This window comes from Helianthus annuus, chromosome 15 (assembly GCF_002127325.2).
Source record: "Helianthus annuus cultivar XRQ/B chromosome 15, HanXRQr2.0-SUNRISE, whole genome shotgun sequence".
NCBI classification, from domain to species: Eukaryota; Viridiplantae; Streptophyta; class Magnoliopsida; order Asterales; family Asteraceae; genus Helianthus; species Helianthus annuus.
The window spans coordinates 27897929-27908727 of record NC_035447.2 but is presented as its reverse complement, the minus strand read 5'-3'; the positions used below and the strand labels follow the sequence as shown (position 1 = coordinate 27908727).

The 10799-nt window shown below is 37.3% G+C and overlaps 1 protein-coding gene across 1 annotated transcript; it reads left to right on the top strand.

Moving 5' to 3' along the window:
* The first annotated feature begins 2990 nt into the window (after positions 1 to 2990).
* LOC110908822 (cullin-3A) lies at positions 2991 to 6801 on the top strand. Its single transcript, XM_022153809.2, has 2 exons — positions 2991 to 3270; positions 4523 to 6801. Exons 1-2 carry the CDS (start codon positions 3110 to 3112, stop codon positions 6561 to 6563), a joined length of 2202 nt encoding a protein of 733 aa, XP_022009501.1. The 5' UTR covers positions 2991 to 3109; the 3' UTR covers positions 6564 to 6801.
* Positions 6802 to 10799: the final 3998 nt, after the last annotated feature.

The following is a 10799-nucleotide window of genomic DNA, read 5'->3' as shown; positions in this document are numbered from 1 at the left end:
CACAAGTACTGTTACATTGGGAAACATTTGTTTGGACTATCCTCTGTTGCTTTGATCCAAACATCTGTTTAGCCAGAGAGATGTTTGGTCTTCTTCATCAGACCTTTGCTTCAACAGACCTTGTTTCTTCTTGAACAACGGTTCCAAGGCTTTGATCAGATGTTTGCTTGTATTCAAAGATGCTCTGATCCAGGTGTTCAAGATTCACTATCTTTGGGGAGAATCTGGTTCAAGCTTCTGTTTATTTCTTGATCACATGATAATGTTTTGGCTTTTGAATATCATTTGATCTTTTGCAGGTCCAACATGGATCTTTTTAGACCAGTTAACGTCAAAAGTATCATGGGTGATTTATATTGCCTCGTGGTCACAGATGATTAATCCATATTCTCGTGGGTGATATTTTTTGGAATCAAGAGTTGAGACTTTCAAGTACTTGAAGTCCTTGATTTTGAAGAATGAGAGTTTGTGTCATTTGCCAGCTAGAAGAATTCGAAGTGATAATGGTACAGAATTCAAGAACTACAAGATGTTTGATTTCTACAATGAAAAGGTAATTCTTCATGAATTCAGTGTGTCGTCTACTCCACAGCAAAACGATATTGTTGAACGAATGAATCGTACCCTGATTGAAACATGCAGTACGATGTTAGTGGACGCGAAACAACTAGTGAATTTTTGGAATGAAGCAGTCGCCTCAGCATGTTACACATTAAATAGAGTTCTCATAGTCAAAAGATTCGAGAGAACATGTTTTAAACTTTTGAATCAGAGGAAACCTGATCTTCAATGGTTGGAACCATTCAGGTCTCCGTATACAGTGATAGATCCTGATGGCAAATTTGATGCAAAAGCTATCGAAGGTTATTTGGTGGGGTATGTAAGTCCTCTCAAACGAGTATATCTACCCAGTCTCAATTGTATAGTGTATGCACAACATGTTCAATGTCAGAAGTATACTACTCCCACACAGGAACCGAGTGATCCATGATTGTTTGACTACTAGAGTCTTTGAAAATCATTTAATCTTCCTCTAGAACCAACTAAAGAAGAGCTAGTTATGTTATATCAACAACAACAAGGTTTGGCTCATGATTGGTGCTAAAAATGCTGCATGGTGTGAGTATATATGTTATCACACATTCTAGTGTGGTGATGATCACTGAATGGTATTTGATATGTAATGCATTTGTGATATTTGTAATACGCTGAAACTCGTACAAGTGTTTCAGTGGGTTGGTTTGTCGTGAACTCACTGAATTTATACTAACGTATGCTTTTTAGCATTTATTTTTAGAAAATGATAAGAGATATCTGTAATGATCACACTGATAGTGGGTATGAGGCTTGGCTAAGCAGAGTGATAGTTGAACCTCGTGACTTGATGAATCCCTATGTGATAGACAATTTCACTACCCAACTAGCATGTGATGAAATCCTAATGTTGATTCACGATTTAAGACTAGTTATGTTAATGAGTGAATGTTTTATGTCCGTTGTGTAATTGCTTGATATGAACATTCACATTTTGTCCTGTTTGGACAAGGTGTGACATAGTACAATTAAATATTGTCTTATAAACTTTTGGTATGCTTTTAAGAATATGTTATTTTTTTTGTTAATCTGTGACGTTAAATAATATTTCAGAAAGGCATTATTTTCGAAAATTTAGGTGTTATAAATATTTTTTACGAGATGTGTTTTCATCAAGAATACACATGGATTTTGATCATATATGCCTACTTGGTGATCTAAATATTATTAGAACATATAAAGAAACATTTGAATTGAAACCTTAAAACCAATATTAGTTCGGTGAGAAGGTAAACATTTCAACACGAAGAGAACAAATCATTGAAGTACCATTTCATAACTAAATATTGGCATTGACCAATATTTTCCTTCACATTACCATGTCAGACAAGGTTTAATTCGTTACGCAACATGCTTTTTTTCCTTCATTTCACTATGTAAGATCATATTTCATCATGGCAATTGTCAAACTTAGAAACAAATTGTCTAGATAAAACTAATTATTACTTATACAGTTATCCAAACTAATCATACATTTTAGACGCCTATAACCACCACATCACAACCACCAACAATAACATATCCAGACCACCACCACCCTTACTAGACCACTCTTCTTCTTTCCAAATGGCCTCTATCTCTCTCACGTGAAACACATTCTCACATACTGACATCCACCAAAACTAAAACCAAATGAAAACTCAATATTATGTTCTCAAGAAACAACATAAAAATTAAAACTTCTAATCGTGTGTTTATAGTGTATGATAACTCATGAAATCAAAACATCAAATTATATGTATCTTAACAACACCAGCTATTTGTTTCATCACTAGGTTTTCCACATAATTCATAAGATTACTCATGGTGAATCAAAACACTCAGAAAACATTAATATTTCTCTGCATGAACACAACAAAAATAAGGGTTTTCGTTTCTCACCAATGACATGGACACAAGTGGGTAGTGGTTTGCTATTTGCTAACATATTAAGTAAACTTTTCAAAAGTCGATAATGGTGGTCATCAATGTACATTCATCGATCTATGATTAGGTGGTCGTCAGTAAACATACATGTCTATTAGATACAGTTAACTTGTAATAATTAGTATTAGAAACATACCAAATTTGTTAATTTACAAAATTACCAAAACAAGTTTAGAATTACAATCACCTAACCTAACACAATCTCCGCTAGGAGCTCTCCACCTACCCCTACACATCAGCCTCTTTAAAAGAATTTCAACAAGTTCTTTTTTCAACGTTATTTTCTCTCTTCCACATCTAAACGTCTACGTCCACGGCGTAGACTCCAATATGAAAATAACATTGATGACACATCCAAATGTGAAATGTGAATTCAAAATATAATGTTTATATAATGTTTTAAGAAATATAATAATAAATAATTGGGTGACTATACTATAATTACCTATCACGTATAAATAGACTTAGCCCAAACCATTTTAAAACGTGTGTGAACATAATCCCAAATTATCAAAAAGGATAATAATCTTACGAACAATTAGGGTTTGGAACATCAAGTTGGGGGAAAATCGATTCCATATGAACAACAATGAGTTCACAGAAGAAGAAGAATTTTCAAATCGAAGCGTTTAAGCATCGAGTGGTGGTGGATCCGAAGTATGCCGAGAAGACATGGAAGATTTTGGAGCATGCAATTCATGAGATTTACAATCATAACGCAAGTGGCCTCAGTTTTGAAGAGCTTTACAGGTATCGATCGTCGTTTTGTTCTGTAATTTTGTGATCTATGTTAATCTAATTTGTGTATTGTATTGTTAATTTGATGGATTTAGGGTTTTTGTGGTTGTATATGTGGATAGGATAGTTGATGTAGTTAGACTGTGTTAGGTGTGTACTGTTTATGTGATTTGATTGGATTGGATGCTTAAATGTTGGTGGAATATGAAGCAAGTTTTGGTTTGGTACACTATTGATGTGATAACTGGACACCGGTCCTCATACGGGCTGTATGGCAAGGTGATCTTGTGTCATTCGGCCCGCTCGTATGGTAGTACGACCTGACAAGAAATGACTGCCGTGAGAAGTGATATGACCGCCTGTATACAGACTGTATGACAAGGTGATCTTGTGTCATACGGCCCGCTGGTATGATAGTACGACCTGACAAGAAATGACTGACGTGACAAGTGATATGACCGCCTGTGTCACCGTTTTTTGCATTTCTGTATGTGACAGGTGACCGTTGTTGGGGGTGGTGTACCGATTATGCAAGGAGTTTAAAGTATAAAATGATTGGGGGGGGGGGGGGGTATAGATGATATTTTTCGGATCCAAATAGCAAACGGAGACAAGATATGATGCATGTTTTTTTTTTTTTTTTTTATGATTTTTAGTGACTGGTTTTGTGATATAAACTTTCAGGCGTTAATCTTTTATGAAGATTCTAAAAATTATAGGGTGAGATCATTTTGCAGATTTTTGTCGTATCGAGGGTTTTCATTTGCTTTAGTAGAATCTTAGTAGGGTTTTGTTGGCGATGCGTTTGTTAGCTACACCATGATAGACAAGATGAATATGACGTAATTTCTAGACGAATCGCATTATGTAATTTTTCCCTTTAACTTTCATGCATTTTCTTATCTGACTGGTAGGAGTTTTTATATGTTGCATCATATTTAATTGTTTCTTATATAATGATTTATGCATATGCATATACTCATGTATCAGTCGAGTGAACAAAAGTGTTGCGCCAAAGGTAGACAACTAGACGTTATGTATTTACCATCTGTGCTGATGCTTAAATTATGTCCAGCCAGCCATTGATTAGATTAGATATGTGATTTGAATCATTAACTCGGTAGACTTGATTTTGCTTATATGTGCATTTAGCTTTAAATACTAACTTATATATCGTAACTTACCACAAATAGCATAAATTAATATAATATATACACATTTAATTCTAAAGTTGATGATCTCTAAGCGTGTTTTATATTTCCAGGAATGCCTACAATATAGTGCTGCATAAGTTCGGAGAAAAACTCTACTCGGGGCTCGTGTCAACGTTGACATCTCATCTAAAAGAAATAGCAGTGTCAATAGAAGCTTCTCAGGGGGCTTTGTTTCTAGAAGAACTAGACAGGAAATGGAGCGAACACAACAAAGCATTACAAATGATACGCGACATATTAATGTACATGGACCGAACGTTTATCCCGAGTACACACAAAACTCCCGTTCACGAGCTCGGTCTTAACTTATGGCGGGATAATGTCGTTCACACAATCAAGATCCAAACGAGACTTAAAGACCGACTCCTGGAACTCGTGCAGAAAGAACGGGACGGTGAAATCATTGACCGTGGTTTAATGAGGAACGTGATCAAAATGTTAATGGATTTAGGCTCTTCGGTTTACCAAGAAGAGTTTGAAAAACCGTTTCTTGTTGTTTCGGCTAATTTTTACCGTGGTGAGTCTCAACTGTTTATTGAAAACTGTGACTGTGGGGATTACTTGAAGATAGCTGAGAAACGGTTAAACGAGGAGATCGAACGCGTGTCGCATTATTTGGATGCGAAAAGTGAAGTGAAGATAACAAATGTGGTGGAAAAAGAGATGATAGAAAGCCAGATGATTCGATTAGTACACATGGAGAATTCAGGGTTAGTTAATATGCTTGTGGACGATAAGTACAACGATTTGGGTCGAATGTATAATTTGTTCCGTAGAGTGCCGAACGGGCTGTCGTTAGTACGGGACGTGATGACATCACACATTCGAGAAACGGGTAAGCAGTTAGTGACTGATCCCGAAAGGGTAAAAGATCCAGTGGACTTTGTTCAACGTCTTTTGGATGAAAAAGATAAACACGATAAGATCATTAATCTTTCGTTTAACAACGATAAAATGTTCCAAAACGCGTTGAACTCTTCGTTTGAGTATTTCATTAATTTGAATACGCGGTCTCCGGAGTTTATATCGTTGTTCGTGGATGATAAGCTGAGAAAAGGTTTAAAAGGGGTTAGTGAAGAGGACGTTGAAACGCTACTAGATAAAGTAATGACGCTTTTCCGTTATCTTCAAGAGAAAGACGTTTTCGAAAAGTATTATAAACAACACTTGGCGAAAAGGCTCCTTTTTAATAAGAGCGTGTCGGAAGATGCAGAGCGAAGTTTAATTTTGAAGCTTAAAACCGAATGCGGGTATCAGTTTACGTCAAAACTGGAAGGTATGTTTACCGATATGAAAACGTCTGATGACACAATGCAAGGGTTTTATGCAGCGATGGGACCCGAGTTAGGTGACGGGCCCACACTCGTGGTCCATGTTCTTACGACCGGATCGTGGCCGACTCAACTGACCACCGCCTGCAACCTACCACCCGAAATCCTCACTGTGTGCGACAAGTTTAAAATGTATTACCTTGGAACGCACAACGGGCGCAGGCTGACGTGGCAAACAAGCATGGGGTCCGCTGATATTAAAGCAACGTTCGCTGGAGGCCAAAAACACGAGCTTAATGTTTCGACTTACCAGATGTGTGTTCTAATGCTGTTCAACAATGCGGACGGGCTGAGTTATACGGAAATCGAACAGGCTACCGAGATACCGACGTTAGATCTGAAACGGTGCTTGCAGTCGTTAGCTTGTGCTAAAGGGAAAAACGTGCTTAGGAAAGAACCGATGAGCAAAGACATCGACGAACATGACACCTTTTTTTTCAATGATAAGTTTGCTAGCAAGTTGTATAAGGTGAAGATTGGGACTATCGTGGCACAGAAGGAATCCGAACCTGAAAAACAGGAGACAAGACAAAAAGTTGAGGAGGATCGGAAACCTCAGATCGAGGCGGCGATTGTTAGGATCATGAAAGCGAGACGAGTATTGGATCACAATAATATGGTGGCTGAGGTGACAAAGCAACTGCAGTCGAGGTTTCTACCGAACCCAGTTGTGATAAAGAAACGAATCGAGTCGCTTATCGAGAGGGAGTTTTTAGAAAGGGACAAAGATGATAGGAAGTTGTACCGTTATTTGGCTTGATGATTTGGGTACTTGGTATCTGATCCTGGCCTATTTGCTTTGTGTGCCTTTGTTTTCTTGGTGTTTTTGCGCGTGCTAGAGCACGCACACACAACATCTATACTCGAACACACAACGGACCCAAATATACACCCCATATACACAGTATTGTTGTGATCAAACATTAAATATGGGGTTTTGTGATGGGTTTTATCGGACCTGGTTTAGAGTTAATTTTATTTGCACATTTGATCTTGTTTTTTCAGTTTTAATTTCTTGAATGATGTTGGGTTTCGAAAGCAAAAACAGGTCGTCGTAGTACACGTGATCGCCCTAGATTGTGAGTTATGATGGAAAACGTCGGATGTGTCCAGTGACGGACGCAGAATTTTTCGTTAGCGTGTTACAATAAATCGAGTTTCCTTGATAAGAATATTACTTGGATCATGTGTAGTGGGTAGTGTTATTGGGCGTGAAGTGGCAAAGATCACACCCCATAATGCCTCGTACATTGCCCCCTGGCGTGATCTTCAGAAGATTGTGTGGCGTGATTGTGAAAACGCCAGTGAAGAAAAATTAAGGGGCTTGATCTTGAAGGTGCCTTGATGTCACATGTCACATAACCACATTGGAGATGCATTATCATAATCCATTAATGCCCCATTAGAGCTCGTCTTGCATGGAAATATCAATAATCTTTTATGCGTTTTGAAACCTTTTATGTTAAATATTCAAACCAAGACTAAAGAAAAATACCAATCAGCTCTACACATGTGGATAACCCAGATAATAATAATGATGATGGGGATAATGGGTTTTAAATATCGGATATGGGATCAGTTTCAGTTTGTGAATGTAAAGGTGTATCTGGATTATCAGACTATGGGTCTGGAGAAGGGTAGTCGTTAAAGAATGACCTGTCATGTAGAGGTGTTTATGTCAGCAGGTGTAGGGATGGATTTAGAGTGTGGGGAATGAGCCCCTTTATATATACATATGTATGTATGTAAAGTGGTGTGTGTTTTGCCGGTCCGTCGAGCACGACTTGGGGAGGACTACCACAACGGGACGGGCCAAGGGGGTGGGCAGGACTTTCATGACGGTCCGTCACCGTGTCGGGGACGAGCCCCACACCGACTGGCCTTATAAAGCTTCTATGTTAAATTATATACAACTAAAAACATTTATAAAATTAGAAAGTAAGATTATGTCATCAAATGAATGTGACTAATAATTTCAGTTTAGCAAATATATTAACGTAGTTAAAAATAAAGTAAACTAGTTGAATTCCTTCGCACGTTGCGGCGAGAATTTAGTATGTATCAGTTTGGTTTGCTAAAGTATCGGCATGACACTGACACATGGTATAGCAATCGAAACAGAAAACCAAAAATAGAGTCGTGATATGCCCAAAAAGATAGAGACACGTGTTTACATCAGAATCAATTCGGTTCGTCATGTCACCAATAACTACACTTAATATAGCTTACGATACCAAAGTAAAAAAACTTTATTTTGAAAACAACTTTAGGGGCTGTTTGGCAACATCTGAATGGTTAAGTGCTGAATCAGTAAGAGGTCTGAACCATTAAGTGCTGAACCAGTAGATGTCTGAACTATTAAGAGCCTGTATAATGCTTAACCGTTCAGAGGCAAATGTCTGACCAATTCAGATTGGAGGTCTTAACCATTCAGACTTTGTATAAATCTTAACCATTCAGAGGCAAATGTCTGAACCATTCAGACATCTGCTCGTGAAACAAACAGTCTGAATCATTAAGTGCTGAACCAGTAAGAGGTCTGAACCATTAAGAGTCTCATTAAGAGGTAAACAAACAACCCCTTATTTTCAAGAAGTTTGGTCATCGACACTTGTGTTAAGCAACGCGATTCTTGTTTCCAACACTCTCTTAGTCCTTTTATTTGTTCCTAGAACTTTCCATACAAATTGGCTCAATTATAGTATTTTGTTTTGTATTTTAGTTTGAAGTAAAATATATGATCTAGAGTAAAATGAATATGATGAGTGTTTAGAGTAAAAAAAAAATATATCAAAACTAAAATAAATACGTTTACTGTTCATCCTCTCTTTCTATTCGTATACATAATTACATAAATTATGTGATGGTCGTTATGTTCTGTGGTCATTTCTTTTCGTAAACTACACATCTCATTCTTTTCTCATTTCGATCTTATTTCAAGTCAATCCTACTATTTGCATCCCTAGTTGGGGTTACACAGGTAAAAACGTTAAATGAAAGCTTGTTTAACAAGTAAGCCTGAATTTGGCTTGGTTCGCGAGCTTAAACAAGTTTTTAATTGATATAAAGTGTAACATTTTTTGTTTGTATAGATAATTAATATTACTATCTAAATAATGAGAAGATAACTGAATAATATGTAGTGTGGTATATGTATAGAATTATAATTACAATATATAAATAAATATATATTAATAAAATAATTGAATAAATAATAAACGAGTTAACCTGTGTTGAACTCTAATGTGAAAAATTATTAACGGGTTAATTTGAAGCTTTAGACATAGAGCTCGAAACGAGCTATCCTCGAGTTCTTTAAAATTGAATAAGTTGGGCTTGAACTTAGTCGAACTCGACTCGACTCATTTACACTTCAACCCTTCTTCATAACCTCACCCGTGCCCATTCTTTTTCGTTGTTCCCTCCTTTTGGCCACAAGTGACATCTCTCGACGCCACCACCAACTACATTCTACCCTTGCATTTTCCTATGTCGTATATTTTACCTGGAAAGTCATCTACCTATCATCTATGTCCCATTCTAAAAACTCCCTCTAGACAAATGACTCGGTTTGTTTCCTTATCACAATTGTAGTTGCTTTACCACCTCATCCATGACTTTGTTGTGATTTAACACGCATCTTGCCTACATAATCCCAACAATCGTCGCCTCGATATGAGGTTTTTGGTCCACATAGGATTTTTGTCTTGTCTCCTTTTTTCAAGTTCGGATTATTCCTTATGTGACCACGGTATCAATCTTCACTTTATAAAACTTAAAACCTTTGTCAGGAATATAAGGTGAAGGTCAGTACCGTGGTGTCACCAAAAGAATTCGAACCTCAAAAAAGGAGAAGAGACAAAAAAACCAAGGAGGACCGAAAACCTCATATCAAGACAGTGATTGTTATATTGTGGCAGAGGTGACAAAGCAATCACAGTTGCGGTTTCTACCGAACCTAATTGTGGCAAAGAAACAAATCGAGGCACTTATCAATAGGGAGTTTCAAGAATGAGACAAAGATGATAGGAAGTTGTACCGGTATCTAGATTGATGATTTGGAAACTTGATAACTGACTCGCGTTAACCCGCACTTGCACACACCAAACCATACACATATAATGACCCAAATACACACTCTAAACAGAATATTGTTGTGATACATGTGTCTTGCTTTCATGGCTTGGCTATATATATGAGTTATTAAGGTGATAGGGTTAAACTCTAAAAGAGAAGAACTAGGAGAATATTTGGAGAAGATAGGAGAATTTCAAACTTCAAATCTGATTTCCTTCCTTCATATTACGTACATAAATAAGTAAATAACCCAAACAATTACATTAGACTCCCTAAACAACTAATAATTAGTAAAATACCCCTAAACTATTATTCTTCACGTAACAGTACTTCCTCCTTAAAAGATTCTTGATCTCAAGAATCACAAAATAGAGAAAAAAATGCAGCATCCATGAGTTCTTTTAGGTCGACTCATTCCAGGGTGGACGCCATTCGGTTCTTCCGATTGCAATCGGATAAATCCTAGCGATGCGCCATGGTGGGCGCCAATCATTTACGAAACTCGCCTTTGCCTTTAAATAGGCACCAAAAAGATTGTTGTTAACAACGTCAATTATATCATCATCATCTGGAAGGGTATCAAACTTCCTACCATATTTGACATGAAGACCTTGACGAACAGGAACCGCATCACTGTTCGGAACCAGTAGGGCAACCTTAACAACATTGTATAGTCTAGTTTTGGGTTCTTCGCAAGCGCCATTAGCAAGGATTATGCAAAGTGTGTGTCACGACCCCCGACCCCACCCTGGACGGAATCGGGAGCCGCGAACAGCCAAGTGGTACCGGTGGTTATTTTGAAAGCATTGCAGCGGAAATTTCATCAGGATCGTGAGTTAGGAAAAATATCAAAATTTTTAGAAAACACCGGATTTTTTATTTATTAAATAGATAGGATAAAGCTCATGTTATACAAAGG

What these genes read in the sequence shown, in the direction of transcription:
- LOC110908822 (XM_022153809.2), top strand. Translation starts at nt 3,110, where the DNA reads ATGAGTTCACAGAAGAAGAAGAATTTTCAAATCGAAGCGTTTAAGCAT. An exon ending in AGTTTTGAAGAGCTTTACAG is followed by an intron (nt 3,271 to 4,522) that starts GTATCGATCGTC and finishes TTATATTTCCAG; the next exon opens with GAATGCCTACAATATAGTGC.